The sequence below is a fragment of the Pristiophorus japonicus genome, chromosome 9 (assembly GCF_044704955.1).
Source record: "Pristiophorus japonicus isolate sPriJap1 chromosome 9, sPriJap1.hap1, whole genome shotgun sequence".
NCBI lineage: Eukaryota > Metazoa > Chordata > Chondrichthyes > Pristiophoridae > Pristiophorus > Pristiophorus japonicus.
In genome coordinates, this window is record NC_091985.1 from 106109327 (window position 1) to 106135652 (window position 26326).

The window sequence follows — 26326 nt, forward strand, 5'->3', positions numbered from 1 at the left end:
TTCTCTCCATACCCCTTGATCCCTTTAGCCGTAAAGGCCATATCTAACTCCCTCGTGAATATATCCAATGAACTGGCATCAACAACTCTCTCTGGTAGGGAAGTCCACAGGTTAACAACTCTGAGTGAAGAAGTTTCTCCTCATCTCAGTCCTGAGGAGAATAAGGGGCTGCCCATTTAAAACTGCGATGAGGCGAAATTTCTTCTCGGGGTTGTACATCTGTGGAATTTGCTGCCTCAAAGAGCTGTGGAAGCTGGGACATTGAATAAATTCAAGACAGAAATAGACAGTTTCTTAAACGATAAGGGGTTATGGGGAGCTGGTGGGCAAGTGGAGCTGAGTCCATGATCAGATCAGCCATGATATTGAATGGTGGAGCAGGCTCGAGAGGCCATATAGCCTTTTCCTGCTCTGAGTTCTGAGTTCTTATTAGTGCCCCCACCCCACCCCACTCCATACTTGAGTTTCCGCTCTTCATGTGTGAGCATGATCCTTCTCCTATTCTCCCCAAGAATTAAACACATTACTCCAGCCTAACCAATGTTTTATAAAGGTTTAGCATAATGTCCTTGCTTTTGTACTCCGTGCCTCTGTTTTTATAAAGCCAAGGATCCCATATGCTTTCTCAACCTGCCCTGTCTCCTTCAAAGATTTGTGTACATTAACCCCAAAGTTTCTGATCTTGCAGCCCTTTTAAAATTGTACCGTTTAGCTCATAGTGCATCTCATCATTCTTCCGACCAAAATGAATCATTTCACACTTCTGTGTTAAATTTCATCAGCCATGTGTCTGCCCATTTCACCAGTCTCTCTTCCTGAAACATTGTTATCCGCCTCATTGTTTACAATATTTGAGTTTGGTTTTATCTGCAAGCTTTGAAATTATGCCATGTACACCCAAGTCCAGGTCATTGCTATATATCAAAAAGAGCAGTGGTCCTAATACCAACCCCTGGGAACTTCACTGTATTCCTTCCTCCAATCTGAAACCCAACTGTTCACCACTACTCTCTTTCTGTCCCTTAGCCAAGTTTGTTTCCACACTGCCATTGTCCCATCAATCTCATGGGCTTTAAATTTGTCGGTTATGTGGTACTTTATCAATTGACTTTTGAAAGTCCACATATCAGCTGCACTGCCCTTGTCAACCTTCTGTTACTTCATCAAAGAACTCCAGTTAATCAAACAGGATTTGTCTTTAACATCCATGCTGACTTTCATATATTAACCCATATTTTTCCAAATGCCAATTAATATTGTTCTGGATTATTGTCTCCGGGTTTCTCCACATTGGGCTGACTGGCCTGTAGTTGCCGGGTTTATTCTCTCCCCCTTTTTTTAAAAAGGAGTCTAACATTTACAATTCTCCAGCCATGTGGCACCACCCCCAAACCCAAGGAGGATTGGAAGATTTATTTGGCTGCTTCTATTCTGATGATTCACTTTTAATTGCAGAATTATGGATTGGAAACAGAAAGCATGAAGAATTTGGCCCTGAAGTTACGGGTTGCCACCAATGGCCTCCAGAATTTTATCAACACTCGGAGAAAAAGCACTGCTTATGATGGCACAACTTCTCGCAAACCTCCCAATGACTTCCTTACCTCAGTCGTGGACCTCATTGCAGCTGCTAAGGCATTGTTGGCGTGGCTGGACAGGTAAACAATGTGTCAACCTAAAGTAATTGCACACTTGTGTACTGTGCTGCTCTAATCACTTGGGAATGTGGAAGTTAACCTTCAACATTGTTCTTAAAGAAGTATAAAAAACTGCGAAGATGCCACATAAAAGGTTATTGCACAAGATAAAAGTTCACTGGGTTGTGGGTAATATATTAGCATGGATAGAGGATTGGCTAATGAACAGAAAACACAGAGGAGGGATAAATGGTTCATTCTCAGGTTGGCAATCAGTAACCAGTATGATGCCGTAGGGATCAGTGCTGGGACCTCAACTATTTACAATCTATATTAACGATTGGAGGAAGGGACTGAGTGTAACATAGCCAAGTTTGCTTTTCCTCCCATCTTTTTATCATTGGCAATGTGTGAGGAGGGCACAAAAAATCTGCAAAAGGACATTAGATAGGTTAAGTGAGTGGGCAAAAATTTGGCAGATGGAGTATAATGTTGGAAAGTGTGAGGTCATGCACTTTGGCAGAAAAAAAATCAAAGAGCAAGTTATTATTTAAATGGAGAAAGATTGCAAAGTGCTGCAGTACAGCGGGATCTGGGGGTACTTGTGCAAAACACAAAAGATAAGTCAGCAAGTGATCAGAAAGGTCAATGGAATCTTCCCCTTTATTGCAAAGGGGATGGAGTATAAAAGCAGGGAAGTCTTGCTACAGTTATACAGGGTATTGGTGAGGCCACACCTGGAATACTGCATGCAGTTTTGGTTTCCATATTTACAAAAGGATATACTTGCTTTGGAGGCAGTTCAGAGAAGGTTCACAAGGTTGATTCCAGAGATGAGGGGGTTGACTTATGAGGGAAGATTGAGTAGGTTGGGCTTCTACTCATTGGAATTCAAAAGAATGAGAGGTGATCTTATCGAAACGTATAAGATTATGAGGGGGCTTGACAAGGTGAATGCAGAGAGGATGTTTCCACTGATGGAGGAGACTAGAACTATGGGAGACTAGAACTTGAGGACACAATCTTAGAATAAGGGGCCGCCTATTTAAAACTGAGACGAAGAGAAATTTATTTCTTGGAGGGTTGTGGATCTGTGGAATTCGTTGCCTCAGAGAGCTGTAGAAGTTGGGACATTGAATAAATTTAAGACAGAAATAGACAGTTTCTTAAATGATAAGGGAATAAGGGGTTATGGAGAGCGGGCAGGGAAGTGGACCTGAGTCCATGATCGGATCAACCATGATCTTATTGAATGGCGGAGCAGGCTCGAGGGGCCGTGTGGCCTTCTCCTGCTCCTATTTCCTATGTTCTCTCAGCTGTGGTCATTTCTCAAACGTTTTTGATTGTAAAAGATTGCAGCAGCTGCGTCTTAAATGAATAAGTCAGTAATGTATACGTCTGTTTTAGTCTCTGTGCCTACTACAAGAGTGCATTTTTATTGTACAGAAAATTGTTGCAGGTAAAACTATCCAGCCCAAAGGATGAGCTTTGTGAGGGGGCAGGGGGGGAGGGGGAAAAAAAAAAGTGAATTTGAACTTTGTTCTTCTGGTTAGGAAAGAAAAATATTGCAGTTACTAAAAAGCAGTGGTACATGTCAACACAAATTGATGCTGGCTCAAAATGTTCATTACTGTTCCTTTCAGTTGCATGAGCAGTTATCTTGGGTAAATTTCTCTTGCGTACAATCTGTAAGTTGAGGAATAGCCTGTTCCTCAACACTTTCCTGTTCATTCAAACAGGTATGGTATGAGGTTTTACCGGACACCTCTGATATTATGAAGTTTGTTACTTTGATCTTTGTATTAGCATTTTTCTGTAGGCCCTGCAAGTAGCCAAAGCTTACCGGCCATCTCTTCTACATGTTCTCTCCCCTATGGGGAAAGGTGTCTGGCACATTTCCCTTACAGCATGGATTGGATTAGGGAGTTGTGGGATGGGGAAGAGCAGGAGGAGATATTGTGGGTGCAGTCAACACTCCATGGTATGGCATGTTTGAGTATTCTTGGGATGAAGGAAGGGGTCTGTGTTATGGAGCACAGCATAAAAAAATTTAAAATCCTTATTACTCAGTCTGGTAAGTCACAGCAGTAAACTTTTACAAAGTGTCCCATATACAAGAGTACATTTGCATCAATAAATATAAACTATTGGAGAGGGGGAAGCACCGGGCGGTTATGAGGAAAAGAACACATTTACTGAAGGATCTATTTTAGATTAGTGTGCGAGGGGAATCCACTTCAAGTACAGGAATCAAGTTTAATTTCTGCATCTTTTTGGTACTTATCTTTAGTTCTGATTTCCAATTACAAAGCTGTTTTCTTTAGACTGGTGTGATCTGATTTTCCTCTCAACTGCTCATGAGTTATAGGTTGCTCACTTTTTATTTAATTGTATGCATTTGATTGGCACCACATCCACCTTTAAATATTTACTCCTTCCATCACCAATGTACCGTGGCTGCAGTGTGTAGCATCTACAAGATGCACTGCAGCAACTCACCAAGGTTTCTTCGGCAGCACCTCCCAAACCCACGACCTCTACCACCTAGAAGGGCAAGGGCAGCAGGCGCATGGGAACACCACCACCTCCACATTCCGCTCCAAGTTACACACCATCCTGGAAATAAATCACCGTTCCATCGTCGTTGGGTCAAAATCCTGGAAATCCCTCCCTAACAGTACCTTCACCACAAGGACTGCAGTGGTTCAGGGTAATTAGAGGATGGGCAATAAATGCTGACCTTGCCAATGACGCTCACATCCCAGGAACGAATATTTTTTTTTTAAATTGCATGCTTCCATTGTTGGCATCCAGTGCTAGTATTAAGCTTTTCGAGGTGAAGTGTGATGTAGCTAGATATAGGCTTCTTCCATGCTGACTGGTCAGCTGTCTCAGAAGAGCATCCACTACTGCACCGCTGGAATTTTTCAGTTATCATATCAGCTGCACTTCAGTTTAGTACTGAACTATATATAGCTTTGTGCTATGGACCTGTGGCTGCTAAGAACTTGTCTGAGACAAGTCTGAGTTGATGTATCCTGTCCCAGAAAACAACTTTTCAATGTGCTGGGCCACCCAGTTCTGAGTCATATACATTGAGTCATGAAATTGCATTTACTCATTAAGTGAAGGTTCCCCTAATCATATTTTTGAATATGGCTGTTGGGTTTATTTATAGTGCTGCTATTTGGAAACACGTGCTCTGGAATTAGTATTGACCATACTGACTCATTTATTAAAGACATGTTAAATGATGGTGTATTCATATTACACAAGATTCTTTTATTTGGAACAAGTAATTATCAAAGTTTTGCATTGTATTTTTTGTTTCTGTTAATGTATTTCGTGGATATGTTTGTAGCTTGTTCTGATCCATTTAGTATATACACAACTATCTAAGTGTGCAGATTTATAGCCCAAGTTGTGTGTTGAGATCTGTGTGTGTGAGTATATTATTCTAAAAGAAGATTTGTTTTATTACAGGTCACCATTTACAGGGATCAGTGATTACTCAATGATGAAAAACAAGATTATACAGCTGTGCTTGGATTTGACGACAACTGTTCAACAGGTATAAGAACATAAGAAATTGGAACAGGAGTAGGCCAAACGCCCCCTTGAGCCTGCTCCGCCATTCAATAAGATCATGGCTGATCTGATCATGGACTCAGCTCCACTTCCCCGCACGCTCCCCATAACCCCTTATCCCCTTATCGTTCAAGAAATGTCTCTTTGTCTTAAATTTATTCAACGTCTCAGCTTCCACAGCTCTCTGAGGCAGTGAATTCCACAGATTTACAACCCTCAGAATAAATTCCTCCTCATCTCTGTTTTAAATGGGTGGCCCCTTATTCTAAGATCATGCCTTCTAGTTCTAGTCTCCCCCATCAGTGGAAACATCCTCTCTGCATCCACCTTGTCAAGCCTCATAATCTTACACGTTTCGATAAGATCACCTCTCATTCTTCTGAATTCCAATGAGTAGAGGCCCAACCTACTCAACCTTTCCTCATAAGTCAACCCTCTCATCCCCGGAATCAACCTTGTGAACCTTCTCTAAACTGCCTCCAAAGCAAGTATATCCTTTCATAAATATGAAAACCAAAACTGCACGCAGTATTCCAGGTGTGGCCTCACCAATACTTTGCATAGCTGTAGAAAGACTTCCCTGCTTTTATACTCCATCCCCTTTGCAATAAAGGCCAAGATACCATTGGTCTTCCTGATCACTTGCTGTACCTGCATACTATCCTTTTGTGTTTCATGCACAAGTACCCCCAGGTCCTGCTGTACTGTGGCACTTTGCAATCTTTCTCCATTTAAATAATAACTTGCTCTTTGATTTTTTTTTCTGCCAAAGTGCATGACCTCATACTTTCCAACATTATACTCCATCTGCCAAATTTTTGCCTGCTCACTTAGCCTGTCTATGTCCTTTTGCAGATTTTTTGTGTCCTCCTCACACATTGCTTTTCCTTCCATCTTTGTATCGTCAGCAAACTTGGCGACGTTACACTCTGTCCCTTCTTCCAAGTCGTTAATATAGATTGCAACTAGTTGGGGTCCCAGCACTGATCCCTGCGGAACCCCACTAGTTACTGGTTGCCAACCAGAGAATGAACAATTTATCCCGACTCTCTGTTCTCTGTTAGTTAGCCAATCCTCTATCCATGCTAATGTATTATTCCCAACCCCCTGAACTTTTATCTTGTGCAGTAACCTTTTATGTGGTACTTTGTCAAATGCCTTCTGGAAGTCCAAATACACCAAATCCACTGGTTCCCCTTTGTCCACCCTGTTCGTTACATCCTCAAAGAACTCCAGCAAATTTGTCAAACATAACTTCCCCTTCATAAATCCATGCTGACTCTGCCTGACCGTATTTTGCTTTTCCAAATGTCCTGCTACTGCTTTAATAATGGAGTCCAACATTTTCCCAACCATAGATAGATGTAAGGCTAACTAATCTATAGTTTCCTGCTTTTTCCCTGCCTCCGTTTTTAAATAGGGGTGTTACATTAGCAGTTTTCCAATCTGCTGGGACTTCCCCAGAATTCAGGGAATTTTGGTAAATTACAACCAATGCATCCACAATCCCTGCCGCTACTTCTCAAGACCCTAGGATGCAAGCCATCAGATCCAGGGGATTTATCTGCCTTTAGTCACATTATCTTACTGAGTACCACCTCCTTAGTGATTGTGATTGTGTTAAGTTCCTTCCACCCTGCCATAGCCCCTTGACTATCCACTGTTGGAATATTGTTGGTGTTCCTCTACCGTAAAGACTGATACAAAATATTTGTTCAGAGTTTCTGCCATCTCCATGTTCTCCATTAGTAATTCCCCGGTCTCGTCCTCTAAGGGACCAGCATTTACTTTAGTCACTCTTTTCCTTTTTATATACCTATAGAAATTCTTGCTATCTGTTTTTATATTTTGTGCTAGTTTACTTTCTTAGTCTATCTTCCCTTTCTTAATCATTTTTTTAGTCGTTCTTTGCTGGCTTTTAAAAGCTTCCCAGTTTTCTGTCCTCCCACTAGTTTTGGCCACTTTGTATGCCCTTGTTTTTAATTGGATACCATCCTTTATTTCTTAGCCACAGATGGCTATCTTTTCTCTCACACCCTTTCCTCCTCACTGGAATATATTTTTCTTGAGGATTGTGAAATATCTCCTTAAATGTACACCACTGTTCATCAACCGTCCTACACTTTAATCTATTTTCCCAGTCCACTTTACCCAACTCTGCCCTCATACCTTCATAGTCTCCTTTATTTAAGTTTAGTACGCTGGTTTGAGATCCAACTTTCTCGCCCTCCATCTGAATTTAAAATTCAATCATGCTATGATCACTCATTCTGAGGGGATCCTTTACCAGGAGATTGTTTATTAATCCTGTCTCGTTACAGAGGACCAGATCTAAGATAGCCTGCCCCTGGTTGGTTCCGTTACTGCTCAAGGAACCAGTCCCTAACGCACTCTATGAATTCTTCCTCAAGGCTATCCTGACCAATTTGATTTGTCCAATCAATGCGGAGGTTAAAATCACCCATGATTATTGCTGTTCCCTTTTTATAAGCCCCCACTATTTCCTGGTTTATGCTCTGACCAACAGAGTTGCTATGTTGGGGCCTATAGACTACACCCACCAGTGACTTTTCCCCCTTCTTATTCCTTATCTCCACCCAAACTGTTTCAACACCCTTATCATTTGAGCAAATATTGTTTCTTACTATTGCAGTGATTCCATTGTTTATCAATAGAGCTACCCCACCTCCTTTTCCTTTCTGTATGTCCTTCTGGATTGTCAAGTACCCCTGAATATTTAATTCCCAGTCCTGGTCACCTTGCAACCACGTCTCTGTCATGGCTATCAGATCATACCCATTTGTCTCAATTTGTGCTGTCAATTCATCTATTTTGTTACAAATGCTACATGCATTTAGACAAAGTGCCTTTAAGTTTTTTTTTACCCTTTTTTCCTGCTTGTTTCCTCTCTCCTTCAAACTCACTTTCTTTTTGCTTTCTAATTCCAGCTTTACTACCCTCCCTACTGAATCTATTTTCAGGTTCCGATCCCCCTGCAAAGCTAGTTTAAACCCTCCCCAACAGCACTAGCAACCCCCCCTGCAAGGATATTGGTCCCGGCTCTGTTGAGGTGCAACCCGTCCGGCTTATACATGTCCCACCTCCCCCAGAAGTGGTCCCAATGCCTCAGGAAACTAAAGCCGTCCCGCCTGCACCATCTCTCCAGCCACGTATTCATCTGCTCTATCCTCCTATTTCTGTACTCACTAGCTCATGGCACTGGGAGTAATCTGGAGACGACTACCTTTTGAGGTCCTGCTTTTTAATTTCTCTCCTAGCTCCCTAAATTCTGCCTGCAGGACCTCATCCCTCTTCCTACCTATGTCATTGGTAACAATGTGGAACACAACCTCTTGTTGTTCACCCTCCTTCCTCACCCCCCCCCCCCCCCCCCCCCCCCCCCCAGAATGTCCTGCAGCCGCTCGGTGACATCCTTGACCCTGGCACCAGGGAGGCAACATACCATCCTTGAGTTGCGTTTTCGGCCGCAGAAACGCTTGTCTGCTCCCCTGACTAGCGAATCCCCTACCACTATAGCTCTTTCTTTCTTTTGCCTCTCCCCACAACCCCCCCACCCCCCGTATGCTCGAGGGGCCAAATGGCCTACTTTTGCTCCTGTTTCTTATGTTATGTTCTTGTAAGAAATAGGAGCAGGAGTAAGCCATTAGCATAAGCTGAAAGTGAAGTGAAGTGAACTTTGTTTCCTTATCTGAATCTTTGCCATAGTCTTCCAAGGATTTGTCTTTTGTCTGAAGAAATCTTTCATCGTAAGAATGAGCTTTGTAAAACCAAGGCTAAATATCATTTAACTCTTCTCGCATGTCAACACTGTTGTACTATGTAAAATCAATTTACAAGCCCATATGAATGATGGTAACAAATGGGTTGAATGGAAACTTTCTACTTGCTCAAACCAAAGTAAATAAGTTCATGAAAATGGTGGTGGTTATAAGAACATAAGAATTAGGAACAGGAGTAGGCCATCTAGCCCCTCGAGCCTGTTCCGCCATTCAATAAGATCATGGCTGATGTTGCTCGAGACTGACTTGTGGGAAAGTGGCAAGCAATATTAGCTCGTCGATGAACAAATGTGAGGTAATGGTAGGGTTTCCTCTATTGCCCACGTGGTCTCGCTCTTGTACCTCTTAGTCAAACATAAGGTTGCTTGCATGGTTTCTCAGTATAGGAATTACGCATTTGACAGAACTGATGGTAAAGATGCATTTATAGGAGTAAGAACAAATCAGTCACAAGGCACACACACACACACACACACACACACACACACACACACACACACACACACACACACACACACTCCATGCATACAAGGTTCCTCATTATCCTATATTTTTGTTGAATGTAGAATATTTTCCGTTCAATGGATTGGAATTCCAGTAACACTTATATGTATGTTGCAATCAATGAGCTTTGTGGCGTGTTCACTTTGCAGCAGCAGCTCTCCTGATGTGTGAAGTATGAGCAAGTGTAAATGCTCCCTCTTGTTCAGGCCAGCATTTCTTTTCAGCCTGCAGGAAAATTGTGCAACCCTTCCACAGGCTAGGGATGCAGTTTCCTCATTGCTGTCCTGCATTGATCTTTCTGAGCCATTAGAGAAAGGCAAGAGACGAGAAACAAATCCTGACTCTTGCGCACACAGAAGATTGCGTATGCTTACTATATTGCTCTGGAACCTACCCTGCAGAACCACCAGGGTATTTAAAGGATCACTTCTTACAATTGCTCTGTAATACAAACCCAGCATCAATTCCCATTGTTACAAGTCGGACAGCGCAAACATGAAGCATGTTCACAGTGTTTTGTACCTGAAAAGCATTTTGGAGGGAGGCATTTGTGCTGTTGAATGTTGGTTCTGGGATCTTGTATGCATTGAGTAGAGATCCCTCTGTGCGTGGGCCTTGTAACTGATTTGCTCCTAATCCCACAAATCCATCTTTGCCATCAGTTCTAACAGGGAGCGGACATAACTTATTGATGTGTAGACCTAATGTTGATGCATTGGTTTTAGTATTAAAATTAAAGTAATGTGGAGCTCTCTGAACAGTGGTGCCTGTCTGTATTTAGACTTGTGTTTGTCGGTGTCGAGATTGGTCTTAAATTTATTGTTTCTTCCTCAAAGTGCTATCTTCAAACTAAGCATACTGCAAGGAATGATTAATGACAAAAGTCTGTCAGGTTATTGAGCCAGTCTGCCAAGGGACTGGTACCTACTGTTTAATATATGTCGATGTCACAAAATGTGCATATTCTGGTCAGTTTTTAATCTTAGCAGAAAAGATTCACTGTCCATTGAATTTTTTTTTTACTTCATAGTACAGGGTTTTGTTTTGTCTTGCATATCTGCTCTCACAAAGAATGTCATGTCAGTGGGCACTTGTGTTGTGGACCTGTCCACATTAGCGTTTAGATTGATGCGTGTTTCACTTGGAACTCCTGCAGACTTTCATTCCATTGTTCTGGGATGCAAAGATAAAAAGATAGTGTTTCAATCCACATGCAACGTGTTGACCCCATATGCATGTGTTTTTTTAAAAAACATTAACTGAGTTCTTCACATTTCTGAAAGGGGCAGTGGAGCCAGTTGCTTCATTAGTTTACTCGTTTTCCCACTTTAATCAATGAATCTCTATTGTGTTCTTTTTTGCACTGTCTTCCCTTTCATGTGATAAATTGTAGTATAGATATTTCAGTGTAGAAGTATTAACTTGCAAAACATTGGGCTGTACCTTCAACCATTTTGATACTTGGATGTTTTTGCATTCACCCCTGCTTTATTTAAAGGGCCGTGGCTATATTCTTCACTAAGTACAATAGAGATGAGTTGAAACATTTGACTAAAATCAGCAGTCACTACAATTTATTTTTTTACTAGTGGACCCATACACTCCAATATTTGAGTCTTGTAAAAGGGCAAAAGTATATTGTACATATTTTAAAACATTAACTTCCCTCCTTTCTCAGTCCCCAAAGTAACCAAAGCACGAGATGTCTGTGCAGATCTCCGAATGGGAGAAAGCACCTAGCCTACATTTGGCGCATCAGTTTAATAACCTTGTGGAAATCTGGCAATTGTGTTGTATGAATACTGTTAATGGTCTGTGCCACAGTTGTTGATAATTCCAAAACTTTACAGCACCAGTTTCTGACTTGGCTTGAGCACAGCCAAAAGAAAGTGCTCTTCATGGAAGCAACTAACATTTGATTGATGGGATCTTTTAGATGGGAAGAATTCTGCCCCGCAAGACCCACTAATGTCTCTGCTGTTCATAAACTGTTTTGCACGAGGATTTCTTTGAAAGTAGTTGAACTGTGATAATGGGCCAAACTTCACTGGGCAGAAATAATGAGATGAACCTCCCTTAAAAGAGAACATGAAAATCCTTTGAAGTTGTTTGAAGAAGGGAATAATTTAGTGTGTTGCTAGATTTATTAGCTGCCTTGAACCATAAGCAACAAAACTACTGGGGCTGCTAAACTTGGGCACTGTGTCAATACTGAGAAACTGGTTTGAAGTCTGTTTCAAGTGCAGTAAATAAACAGGGTCTATAAAATGACCAGAGTCCTAAATGATTTACCTTGGTAGCTTTAACCCCTCGGTCACTAATAGGAACATTTTGTGCTAATAGATGGATTTCCTATTCGGAAGTTGAAGTTGCCTGTAGCTATTTTCATTTGTGTTTGCAATGTTAATGTGTATAAACCGACACAGATGATTTGGAAGGGTGGGTGGGGGCGTGGATTGTTGAAAGGAAGAGGAGAGTAGTGGGTTGGCCCGGGAAGTCTCTTTTCCTTAACCACTATCCGTAGTGGTGTTACTATTAATTGTATTGATTATATCTGAGATGAATTGCATGAACATTTGTATTGGAATTCCTTCAGAGAAATGAAAAATGTCTAACGTAACAATCGGACTCTAAAACACATATTGAGTGGATGTTAAATGGACATTAGAAACCTCCAAAATAACAAAGAAAGATTTTGTTCTGAAAAGGTTCAATTACAAAATTAAAAACAAAACAATCCAGAAGTTGGTGGATGGTTTGGTGTCTAATTCCTCATTAGAAGTTAATTCCAAGACTAAATAATTGGATAGATTATGGTGTTAGACAGCTGACAACATCGTTGCTGAAAAGAGCCAATTTTCTTTTTGGTGGTGTGATATATTCACAGAGCACAGCACACACAGCTCCTAACATGGCAGGCAGCTCTCTCAGAAACCTCCGGAATCTGCCTGGTTCTGGTTATTATTAACTCTGCAGTTGCAGTACACAATACGTCTACATCCACAGTGTGGCGCTACAAACATTACAAGCTTACAGACATTACACTTCTCCCTCCTTAATGAAGAAGTTATTATAACAAACATCATACATAACTTTCATGTTGAGACATAACACAGGATATAAACTTTTTTTTCCCACATTTACAAATTTAACTTTACCACTTGTTTTCTGTTTCGAAGAGGATACCTTCGCTCTCGAACAGAACCTTCCAAACATGGGGTCGATTTCACACTCATTCGAGGCTCATCCTGAGGAACATTTTCCTCCACGGAATTTCCTTGATTTTCATTTGAACTCACTCTAACTTCAGGCTCTTTGTTTTCCTGACTCTGACTCAGACTTTCATTCTGATTCTCTCCTGGGTTTGTTTCCAGTATATTGGATTTAAGATTTGTTACTGGTGTATCAAAACTATCTGATGAGTCAGAAATAATTGAATCATTCCCACCTTCAACTCCTTCCATGTCTGTAGGTAAAATATGATCAATATGAACAAACCTAACCTGTCCCTTATCAAACATCTTTACCAAATATGTGCGAGGACCACATATCTTCACCACTCTTCCTGGTAACCACTTTAACCATTTATGGTGCTGGTTCTTCACTCTCACCTTCTGGTTTAATTTCACACTTCTCTCTTTTACTCTACCTCTCATGATTCTCCTTCTGTCTTAATTGTTTCTCTTCTGCGGATTGTACCAAATTTGGCTTTAACAACGGGAATCTGGTTCGTGGCTGTCGTTTGAGAAACAACTCTGCTGGTGTTCTACCAGTAGTTGTATGAGGAGTATTTTGAGAAATAATCAAAAAATTAGCTAATTTGTGATCGAATGACAACTGTCGTTTCCTTGGATTTGGATCTAACATTTGTTTTATGAGGGCACGTTTTACAATTTGTACAATGTGCTCTGCTGCACCATTCGAAGCAGGATGGTATGGTGGAACCTTGGTATGTTTCACACCATTTTTGCTCGTGAATTGTGCAAATTCTTCTTAACGAAATTGTGGTCCATTATCCAAAACAATTTCTCCAGGGAGGCCAAATGAAGAAAATAATTTTTGTAAAATGTCCAATGTTTTACTTGTTGTTGTTTTCCACATTGGAAACCCCTCAACCCACTTCGAATGGCTATCAATCACAATGAACAATTGTTGTCCTTCTAACACAGCAAAATCAATATGTAACCTTTGCCACACTCTGGGAGACCATTTCCATGGCTGTAGTGGTACTGGTGGTGGTTGCTTGCTTACCGATTGACATGTCGTACACTGACTGACTCACGATGTACTCTATATCTTTATCAAGACCTGGCCACCATAAATAACTGCATGCAAAACTCTTGGTCAAGCACATTCCCAGATGCTGGCACTGGAGGTCTCCTAATAATTTGGACCTGAATTTATTTGGTATAACCACTCTTGCACCCCACATGATACAATCCTTATCGACTGATAATTCCTTCCTACGAATGAAGAATGGATGTATATATTTGTCTGTTACCTGGTTTGGCCATCCATTTGCAATATACTCATACACCTTTGACATCACTGGGTCACGTTTGGTTGCTCTACCAATCTCTTCAGCTGTGACTGGCAGTTCATCAATGTATGAAAAATAAAACACTTCTTCCCTATCGGGTGTAACTTGTGATGGGGAAGGCAATCTAGACATTGCATCAGCATTACTGTGATCAGCTGATCGTCTGTATTCAATATCATATGTATATGCTGACAAAATCAAAGCCCACCTCTGCATTTGGGCTGCAACTAATGTTGGAACTGGGGACTTTGGATGGAGGATTGCTGTTAGGGGCTTATGGTCTGTAACGATGGTAAACTTACGACCATACAAGTATTTGTGAAACTTCTTGACCCCAAAAATTAATGCCAAAGCTTCCTTTTCAATTTGCGCCTAATTACGCTCACTGGCACTGAGTGCATGAAGCAAAAGCAATTGGGGTCTCCTCCCCACTACGTGATACATGAGAGATCACTGCCGCAACTCCATACGGGGAGGCATCACATGCTAGCTTAATCTCCTTAGATATGTCAAAGTGAACTAACATGGTGCTCTCTACCAATTTGCTTTTACACTCCTTGAATGCTGTATCGCATTCTTTTGACCACTTCCAATGGACCTGTTTTTTTTCAATAGTTCATTCAGTGGATGTAATACCGTAGCTAAATTTGGTAGGAACTTCCCATAATAGTTCAAAAGACCCAAGAATGAACGAAGTTCAGTGACATACCTGGGAGTGGGTGCATTTCTAATTGCATCCAATTTTTCCATGGTTGGATGTAAACCATCTTTGTCTACTCTGTACCCCAAGTACTCCACTGAGTTTTTAAATAACTCTCACTTACGAGCAGACACTCGTACTCTGTGCTTCTCTGGCCGTTTGAGGACTTCATTCAATATGTTATTATGAATTTGCCTATTTGGTGCTGAAATTAGTATGGCATCCAAATAACATACTACCCGTTCAATACCTTGCAAAATCTGGTTCATCACCCCTTGGAATATGGCAGGGGCGGAAGACACTCCAAACGGTAGCCTATTAAATTGATATAGGCCTAGATGAGTATTTATAGTCAAACATGACTTGGACTCCTCATCTAGTTCAAGCTGTAAGTAGGCATTCGTAAGATCCAGTTTTGAGAAGATCTGACTACCTGTCAGTGTTGTGAACAAATCTTCTATATTCGGCAATGTATTGGGGACATTACCCTCGAGAACCTGGTTTACGGTTACTTTATCACCACGCAATCTTACCTAACCATCGGATTTAGGTACAACAACAATGGGTGTAGCCCAATTACATTGATCAATCTTACAAATAATGTTCTCAGTCTCTAGTCTTTTGAGTTCTTGCTCAAATTTCTCCTTGAGTGCATATGGTACGTAACATGGCTTGTAATAAACTGATCTAGCGTCCTTCTGTACCCTGACACTCGCCTTGAAGCCTTGGATCGGACTGCTCGTTTCGCAGAACACCTTCGGATACTTCTTGATAACCTCATCTGTTGTTGATAAATCTCGCTTCCACACACAAAATCTTACTCCAATCTAGTAAGCAGACTTGTCTCCTTTCACTACTATTAGAGGCAAGTTCTGAAATTGATCTTTATATTTCACTGGTACGGTGATACGACCTACCACAGGAATTTTCTCTCCCGAGTACCCTCGCAGCTCTATCTTGGATTTCTCCAGTTGGAAATCACGCAATTTGTCGAGGTACAGCAACTCCGGTACTACACTCACGGATGCACCCGTGTCAATTTCCATTGGTATCTTGAATCTCGCAGCATATATGTGGATTTTGATGCTTTCCGAATCGCTGTCCGTTAACCTCGTGCTCCTGATGTGTAACTTTAACATCTCCTCGTCCTGTTGTTGTTCTTCCATGCTATGTAGTCTCTTGGGATTTCGACTCATAGCTTTGAACGCTGGACTCATAGCTTTTAAAGCTGGTTTACCCTTCAGCTGGCATGCCTTCGCAAGATGCCCAGTCTTTCTGCAGAAGAAACACTCCGCCTTCACGTATGAACAACTTTGAGCAATGTGTTGTCCCAGGCACCTATAGCACAACTTCGACGCTCTGTTAGAATTTCCAGTTTCTGAGACTTTGGGCCCCCACCGTCTTTTACTTTGAACCTGCAGGTGATTTACCTCAGTTGACTGACAACCGCAATCATTATTTAATTTTTTGGAATATTGTTCGGCCATGCCCATCGACCTCGCTGTCTGACAAGCAATCTTAAAAGTCAAGTCATCCGTCGTCAATAACTTCCTTCTAATCGCATCATTTTTCACCCCACAAACAAAACGATCCCGTAATGCTTGGTTTTGAAAGTTTGCAAAATTACAGTGCATCGATAGCGCTTTTAATGCTACGATGTAATCACTGATACTTTCACCAGCCTTTTGATTCCGAATCCCGAAACTATAGCTTTCAGCAATTTCTAATGGTTTGGGGTTATAGTGCTGCTCCAGCTTCATTTAAAATCTCTAAGCGTTGTGTCCTTTGGCTCATCGGGCACAAGCAGATTTACAAGGGTTTCGTACAATGCTGGACCCGCCTCCGATAAGATCGCTTTCTTATGTTCCAACACAGCCTGGTTCTGGACTGCATTGTCTGGAACTTCGATTGTTATTTGCAATGAAATACATTTCTAGCCGATCCGCATATGCTTTAAAACGTTCCCGGTCGTGTCTATATTCCCCCAAATGTCCGATTACACCTGCCATTTTAATTTCTAGCTGTTCACACCATGTTGTATTTTACCTCGGATTTTGTAGCTTTTTTCCAAAGACAGAAACTTCCAAAGTCTCTGTCGGCTGGCTGAATCCTTCCCCAACAAAATTTAAGCTTTAAATCATCCGAAAAATCCCATCTCATCGCCAAATGTGATATATTCACAATGCACAGCACACACAGCTTCCTAACTTGGCAGGCAGCTCTCTCGGAAGCCACCGGAATCTGCCTGGTTCTGTTCATTATTAACTCTGCAGTTGCAGTACACAATACGTCCACATCCACAGTGTGGAGCTACAGACATTACAAGCTTACAGACATTACAGGGGGGTGGGTGTGAGTACATTAAAAGCCTCCAATATAACCAAGAAAGAGAGATTTACACTTGTATAGTGCCTTTCCTGACCACCAGAAGTCTCAAAGCCAATGAAGTACTTTCGGAGTATCGTCACTGTTGTGACTGAAACCAGTGACATTTGAGCAATTGACACCTGAACCAGTGCACAACAGGCAGAAGTAACTGATTTGTACAATTCTGGAGTCACTGAGCTAGTGCACTTCAATGCTTTTTAAGTCACTAAGAAATCTGACCATGGATCATGGCCCTGGATATGGCCCTTTGGGCATGAAATATTGTATCAGCTACCTGGAATATTTATGCGCATACTTTTTTTAAAAAAACGGTTATAAATTTAGTTGTGCTGTAAGCCCTCCCTACTCCCTTTTCTTTCACCATTGTCCTCCCCCATTGACTCTTATCAGCAATGATGCCAGATTTCTAACACCATAATCTACCCAATTATTTAGTACCCTGTAGTGGAATTAACTTCTAACTAGGAATTAGACAACAAACCATCCACCAACTTCTGGATTGCTTTATTTTTAATTTTGTAATTAAACCTTTGCAGAACTAAATATTAATTATTACATTCTCCCTCCTGTAACCGATAAATAATGGAGATTTCAGAGGATGCAATAGTTGGTGTAGAAACCAGTACAGTGCTCCAACTTTAATGGTGATGGTTAAAATTTGTAATTCATTCATAACCGATGAGGAATGTGGATTTAAAATTGTTGGATGAACAAAACTAAAAGTGACAACATTCAAATTATTATTTACATAAGAGGATCCCCATAGCACTAGAAAATTCAGTGCTAACTCATAACCAACTACATTGTACAATGAAGAAAATTGACAGATGAAGAAAGCTACTGTACACAATAGTGTTAGCATAGTTGTAACGTGTTCCATTGATGTGCCCAGAGTTGAAGTAATTCAGAACATTTCATGAAGATAAAACAGTTTAAGTTGCTGGCGTCATGTTTAGTTTGGTTGGGGCTGGTCCACTGTCCACTGATGGAAGCTGCAGAGCACAAAAGCTGAACAGTACATTAACTGAGTGATACTAGACACAATTGGCACGACTTTTTAGACATCTGTTGCCTAGCAGTCTCCATTGATCAAAATTTGGCCTTTGAACTACAAGGCTTTTTGCTATGTATCTGAGGTAATATTGGTGTGAAACACACCTTTTACATAGGATTACATTAGATTGGATATACAGTACAGAAACAGGGCAATCAGCCCTACCAGTCAATGCAAGTGTTCATGCTCCACTCGAGCCTCCTCCCATCTTTCTTCATCTAACCCTATCAGCATAACCCTCTATTCCCTTCTCATATGCTTGTCTAACCACCCCTTAAATGCATCTATATTCACTTCAACCATTCCCTGTGGTAGCAAGTTCCACATTCTCACCACTTTCTGGATTTAAAAAAAAAGTTTTTTTTCTGAATTCCCTATTTGATTTCTTGGGGACTATCTTGTACTGCTGGCTGCTAGTTTTGCACTTCCCTACAAGTGGAAACACATTATCTACTCTATCAAAACCTTTCATAATTTTAATGACGACCTATTAGGTTACCCCTCAGCCTTCTCTTTTCAAGTGAAGAGACCCAACCTGTTCATCCTTTCCTGTATACCCTCGCATTTCTGGTATCATCCTTGTACATTTTCTCTGCACCCTCTCCAGTGCCTCTATTTATGGTGACTAGAATTGCACACAGTACTCCCAAGTATGGTCCATTAGCATAACTTCACTACTTTTCAATTCTATCCCTCTAGAAATAAACCCTAGTGCTTGGTTTGCTTTTTTTATGAACTTGCGAACCTGTGTCGATTTGTGTATTTATACTCCTAGATTCCTTTGTTCCTCTACTCCATTTCGATTCTTATTTTCCAAGTAATATGTGATCTCCCTATTTTTCTTAGGAAAATGTAATAACTTGCATTTATTAAATTTAATTTGCCCATTCTGCAAGTTTATTAATGTCTTGTCATTTGTTGTCGTCCTCCTCAGTATTCTTTATCCCCCCAATTTGGTGTCATCTGCAAATTTAGAAATTCCAAAGTCTAAATCGTTAATGTAATTTGTGAGCAACAAAGGTTCCAGCCCTGATCCTTGTGGAACACCGCTTCCCACCTGCTGCCACTCTGAATTGCTACCCTTTACCCCATCTCTCTCGTTTCTGTCTTGAAGCTAGCTATCTATCCATTCCGCATTTCCTGACCTTAGTCATTAGTCTATTATGGGGTACCATATTGAAGGCCTTTTGGAAAAATCTAGATAAATTACATCTACCGTATTACCCTTGTCTACTCTCTGTTACCTCTTTAAAAAATTCAGTTAGGTTGGTTGTGCAAGACTTTCCCTCTTGAAATCCATGCTGACTATTATATGTTTTGTTTCTAGATGTTCTATTTTCTCCTTTTAGTAGGGATTCCATTCTTTTTCCTACCACTGATAAGCTGACTGGTCTATAGTTTCCTGGACATGTTCTATCTTTTGATCTGCTTTGATTTATACAGGAGGTAGATTGCAGATTCCAATAATTTGAATAAGGCTTTAGCTAGTGGAAGAGAAGTGGATTTTAAGCTTATAAATGATCATAGTCCAGACTTCTTAAGTCGATAACCTTCCCCTTTTCTTCCTCCTTCCCCACAACAACCCCCCCGCCCCCCCCAAAAAAAATTACATGAACCAATTTCTTGCCCTCCCATTATTTCGAACAATTGTAAGTTGTCTCCCAATGTTAGATTTACTGAACTGCATTGCAATCTGCACACTCATTACCCTCCCTACACTCCCAACGTGTTGAAATTGACACTCCTTCATGTTAGATAGGTGATTGAAGGAAAAGAGGATAAGGGATATGGGAACAGAGTGAGAACATGGTATTAAGACTACCCTTGGTGTGGAGGATAACCATCAAGATGGACTGGTTTGGCCGAATGGTCTGTTTTCTTTGTAATCCTGTTGCCTCCACTGATTTATTCAAAGTAATCCAAACTCTTCTATCCATCTAACTATGACACAGATGTGTCAAGTTTGACCATTGTTTGTTTATTTTTGTCATATAAACATGTTGTAAAGTAAGTGCTCTGATCTGAGGTAGACACTGTAGTAGTCTTATAAATATATGCTCAATAGATTAACTGCCTTGGTTAAATTGGTCATTGTTTGCTGTTTACAACTCACTGGAGATCTAAAATGCATGGCTTTTTATAATTCAGCATTCCCTCACTAATTTTATTTTGCATTGATTTTTACTGACAGGACTGCACTGTGTTTGAAATGGAAGATGGTGTTATTAACGTTGTAAGTGCTCATTTTGTTTTTATACTTCTGATAATGCTGCAGATGTTAATCTATCGGAAAGCAAGTAAAGCCTCCATATAACCCAACCCTACATGTTGAAACAGTAGAAAGGGAAGGGGAAGCATGTCGATGTGAACTCTCGTTATTAGTAGGCAAAGTACCCATGCTAGTCCCCGATTATCTCTCTCATTCTCCCCCTCTACCCTTCCACAATCTAATGCCAACTTCCCCTAACATTAAAAAATTGCAAATTGTCAGTTTCGAATTTGAAATATGATACAAAAATAACTGATGTGACATTTTCCTGAATTTAAATACAGGCTCTTTATGGAGGGGCGGTGTGGTGGGGGGTGCTTTGCAATTGAGTGACATTTGTCCACATGCATATTTTTCATCTAATATCCTTGGCTAGTAATATAACTAGCTATTTTTCCTCATCTCTAGCTCAGAAACAGAGGTCCATTGCACCCCTCCCACCACCCCAGCTGAGATGAGCTACCACAACATAGATTGGAAGGTCAATCTTGGGACCTTCCTAATTTAGTGTAGCACCTCACTGGAAAGTCTATTTATCCACAATGCCAATGGACAGCAGTTCCACCATGTGGTATCTGAACTTGAGCAAAGTGTGAGAGACTCTCACTCTGTCCTTGCTTTGGGTTGATGCTTAATCCAAAAACTGAATCTCTTGACTTTGGTATTTTTGAGTTTTTAAAGATATTTTAAGCATATACTGATGTAATTTTTAACATGTCTACTTCACAACAGAATGCTAGTTGGTGGGACAGTTGTCTTTTAAAGTACCAGTGGTTTTATCTTGCACTAATTAAAGATTTAGCTAACCAATGAAATTAGCTAACTAGGATATTTTCAGGTGCTGTTCCTTTGAATAGTGCATACAGTGTGGCATTCTTTTATTTTTGGAATGAAAAAGGTCTATTTCTGGTAATAGACTGAATCTACATTGTTAAATTGAGAACTTAATACATTTTTTTTAAAATCTGTGACATGTTATCAGTGCAGTCTTTGAGCACATTCTATTGCAGAAAAGTACTTTTTAAAGTGTAAAGTAGTTTTAAATGTTAAATCTGGCACTTCCCCCTGCCCCCCAAATCAAATTTATGTGTTTGATTCTGGGCACTTTTTATTTCCTAGTTTTCTTACTAATCATTTAAAGCTGAATGTAAAAAAAATGTAGCAGTTTTGGGATCTTCCTGTTGTAACAACATCAGGACTAGAATGAAAGACAGACTTGGATTTATACAGCACCTTTCGCGACTACCGGACATCGAGAAGCGCTTTATAGTCCATTAAGTGCTTTTGGAGTGTAGTGTGGGAAACGTGGCATCCAATTTGCACACAAGCAGTCCCACAAAGAGCAGTGAGATAATGACCAAATAATCTGTTTTTTTTAATGTTGTTTGAGGGATAAATCTTGGTCAGGACACCAGGTATAACTCCCCTGCTCTTCGAAATAGTGCCATGGGGTCTTTTACGTCCACTTGAGAGAGCAGACGGGACCTCGATTTTAATGTCTCATCCAAAAGATGGCACTTCCAACAGTTGAGTGCTAGAGTTTTTGTATTCAAATCCCTGGAGTGGGACTTGAACCCACAACCTTCTGATTCAGGCGAGTGTGCTACCCATTGAGCCACAGCTGGCAAACTAGAGTTTGGCAACACGTGCTAGCATTGCACTGCTCTGGTATTGGCTGCAGTAACCTGGATAATTCCACCAGCTTCACAAATCGCAACAGTTGAGATTTGTGCTGACAAGTTTGGTTTTGCTAATATCTCTGCTAAATACCCCATTAAATGATGAGCCTTGATGGAATAGATGTACTAGGGTTTTAAGTGTTTCAACTGCTAAAGAACTGTCTGGCACTGAAAATCTAATTTTTATATTTGTGGAATGTCAAATTTCTCCATTATGATAAAAAAAATTACAATAAAAAAAGTAAACATTTTTTTTTTAAGTTTGGTAATGATAATTCAGCTTCTACCTTAACCTCATGTGTATGTCCCAATCTTTATTTTATGCGCTCTCTGCACTTTTTTAAAAAAAAAATGTTGGTCAGTGCTTTTCATTTCCTGGTTTGCTGCCTGAGAATTCTTCAATGTGATTAGCTGTTTCAACATTTTGATGTCACTGCTACACTACATGAGGAATCCCATTTGGACAGCACTACAATCAATTCCACGTCAACAAACACAGCTTTCGCCACAGAAATAATGAGATCATTGTTGTCGGCTTTCTTCGAGGTCAGCGGCGATCACCATCGCATCGCCACTGACCGCAAATTACGGGACAATTTTTATATATCTGAGAACACTAGTACAAACAAAAATCACTGGCCAAGCAGGAGGTACAAAATTCATAAATGTTAATGCATGTTTAGTTTTTGGTTACATATATAGTGCAAATATGATGAGATATTTTACAAATTGATCTTGATGTAGGAGTGCTCTTAGGGGTTCTTCCAATAAAAATACATAATTGATATCTGTTCTTGGTATGTTCACTCTGTGCCCCATAGTCCAATTTGTAACCATTTTTTTCCAGTGTAAAGTTCTTAATGGCATTTGTGATCAGACGATTAGATCTACATCTGACCCTTTGTTAAGCCAGAGCGCTTGTCTAGAGGAAGTTCAGTTAATAAACATCAAACCAAGTGAAGGACTGGTAAGAAGTGTTAATTTTTTATTTATAATTTCTTGTCATCCATGTTATGACTGTGTTCCTTATTTTTTCCTTTCTAATTGGTTATTTTTAATTTCTTTCTTTAGCTATTTATCTTTCATGTCACACACAATCTTTTTCCCTAATCATATTCCATCTTTAGTTGCATTGCAGAAAAAAATTGAGTTATTAGCTACCATAACCTTTCCACCTGGTCTTGCGTTAAGAGGAACGATTGTGATGACGTTGCTTTTAAGTGTTGTGTCTTGAAGTGCTGAGAGTATTCCTGGCAATAAAACTCCTGAGAGATTACCTGCAATTCCATTTATGACATGCTTATATAATTGCCTGAACTTCCTCAAGCCTCTGACTTTTCCTTTAAAGAGCAAAGCCTCACTCCACATGCACCTCTTCCCATACTTCGCTTCTGTGCTTAATTTAAAAATTTCTCTTGTAAATCAGTCCACGGCACACTGCCCCCACACACCACCAAACTACAATGCGACATCCACCTTTGCCAAGCCTCAGCAGTGGCCTCCACCCAGACTCTCCTCTCCTACACACTGGCTCCACTAGATACACAGCCTAATGACTTGCTTTGTGCATCAGCAGTACTGTGGGATATCTGATGGTATTTTTTTTTTTAAATCAAATAATTACATTTTGATCTTGATCATTAATTCCCAAACCACTTCAAATTTTCCTTGCAATTTATAACTTGTGACTGGGTATACATGGTAGCAGAGGAAAAATAATACTTAGTACATTGGTTATTGGTGGGAGAATTTATTAAAGCTGCTTCCATTTTAAGTTTTAGAAAATGGCCAGACATGTACTGTGGGAAAATATGACATGGTAAGTGAAGAATGCTTGGGTGACTTGTTGGCACCTATGGTTCCAAAAGCTATCCACCACTGGGGTGTTCCTTGTGTTTTTTCTGGATGTGTTATAGACTAATGAAAATTGATTGCTATAATTAGTCAACACCTGCACTGTCATTGTATCATGCGACTGCCAGGATGGTAGAAGACGAACTAGTTGGGCCTTGGTCTTTTTTAGTCTAGTAATCCCTGTGTCCCTGCTGTAAAACGAGCAATTTTGTGATTGTTTTTACAATACTTGAACATTGAGGTGAGAATTTTAATTCCCAGGATGGTTGTAATCAGATGTCTGAGAAGTGCTGACCTTCTGCCTTTTCCTGGTGACCTGAGCATGAAAGAAGTTAACAGCTGTACTCTTAATTGTGTTGAAGTATATGGGAAAGATCCAAATTATATCCATCTGGATTTATAGTCTTATAGACTGAAAGAATGTCGGGCATCTGCACTGTTTCCGTTATTTTCAATGGGAATTGGGTTAGTGACTTTTGGAGGGAAGGAATTTTGGTAACCTGACCAGAATTTTTGTTTTAGGAGTATTCATTAAAGTGAGCTAAATATAGAAAGTTGGGGAAAAAATATTCTTGTATTTTGGTCAAAGTTAGCAATTTACATTGACAAACTGAATTGCATGTTCACCCTAGCTACATGCAAGAATTTAGCTTTTATAGCATGACTTGGCAATTGAACTGATAGCACAATAGTGCATCAAGGTAGCTTTGAGGGAGAAACACGGCAAAAGTAAATCTGGTACCCTTTGTTTAGTAACTGAAAGTGAAGGAGTGGGATAGCATTTCACTTTATTTCCATTCTTTGTGGATAAGCATCTAAAGAGGATTGAAAATTAATAAGTTAAGTGCAGATAAAGGTAATCAGGTTTACAGAAGTTAATGGTTCATGCACTGGTTAGATCATGAAAATATCATCATGTCATGGTCAAAGAATGGAGATTGTAACGTTAGATTGACAACCGGGAATTTTGCCAGATTGCCCTGGGGATCAGGAAGAAATTTCCCGAAGCATTATCTCGGGATATTTTGCTTCCTCGAGAATTGAAACCTGATGCAGTAAATTATAAATGTTTTTTAAAAGGAATGAACTTAATGGGCTGGAAGGCCTTTCTGTGTTCATCAAGAGCTGTTGCAAAGCTATTTTACAGTTTCATGTGACTGGGTTAATTTTTCATACTTTGATAGAAGCAAATGTCTCACTAGATTTCGGGGGGTGGGGTTGTGGAAGGTGGCACAGTGATAGTCAGCGGGAGTGGGAGGAAGAGGAGGGAGTGTCCTCAATGTTGACTCTGGATCCCATGAAGTCTCGTGGTTTTAGGTTAAACATGGGCAAGAAAAGCTCCTGCATTTACCCCCTAACACACTCTCCCTCAGCCGATGACTCAGTACTGCTCCACGTTGAACACCACTGGGAGGAAGCACTGAGGGTTACAAGAGCACAGAATGTACTCTGGGTGGGGGACTTCAATGCTCATCACCAAGAGTGGGTCGCTAGTACCACCACTGATCAAGCGGGCCGAATCCTGAAGGACACAGCTGCCAGTCTGGGCTGGCACCAGATGCTGAGAGAATCAAGACAAAGGAATAATTTCCTTGACCTGGCCCATTCCGATGATCTTGTCGCAAATGCATCTGTCCATGACCACATTGGTCGGAGTGACCACCGCACAGTCCTTGAGACCAAGTCCTGTCTTCACACTGATCACACACTCCATTGTGTCCATTCATTTTGCACTACCACCGTAGTAAGTGAAATGGACTAAGACCAGACCTAGCATCTCAAAACTTGGAATCTATGAGGCGCTGTGGGCCATCAGCAGCAGCAGAGTAACGTCATGGCCCACCGTATCCTTTGTTACTATCAAGCTGGATGACCAACCCTGGTTCAATGAGGAGCGTAGAAGAGCATGCCTGGAGCAGCACCAGGCACGTCTGAAAATAAGGTGCCAACCTGGGGAAGCTACAACAAGGGATCATATGCATGCTAAACAGGAGAGAGCATGCAAAAAACAGCTAAATAATACCACAACCAAAGGATCAGGTCAAAGCTCTGCAGTCCTGCCATATTTACTTCTGAATGGTGGTGGACAATTCAGCAACTAATGGGAGGTGGCGGCTCCATGAACATCCCGTCCTCTGATGGTGGAACCAAGGCTGAAGTGTTCGCAAGCATCTTCAGCTAGAAATGGCAATTGGATGATCCAGATTCGGCCTCCTCCTGAGGTCCCCAACATCCATCACAAATGCCAGTCTTCAGCCAATTTGATTCACGTCACATGATGTCAAGAAATGGCTGAGTACATTGACAAAGGCT

The 26326-nt window shown here is 40.7% G+C and overlaps 1 protein-coding gene across 2 annotated transcripts in view; it reads left to right on the top strand.

Moving 5' to 3' along the window:
- Positions 1 to 26326, top strand: part of LOC139273163 (connector enhancer of kinase suppressor of ras 3-like) — a 468583-nt gene that overhangs the window by 106669 nt on the left and 335588 nt on the right. For both annotated transcript variants that reach the window (XM_070889671.1, XM_070889670.1), the window contains exons 3-6: positions 1456 to 1658; positions 5121 to 5208; positions 20403 to 20444; positions 23007 to 23126. In XM_070889671.1, coding sequence (XP_070745772.1) covers positions 1456 to 1658; positions 5121 to 5208; positions 20403 to 20444; positions 23007 to 23126 — 453 coding nt within the window. The remainder of the gene's footprint in view (positions 1 to 1455; positions 1659 to 5120; positions 5209 to 20402; positions 20445 to 23006; positions 23127 to 26326) is intronic.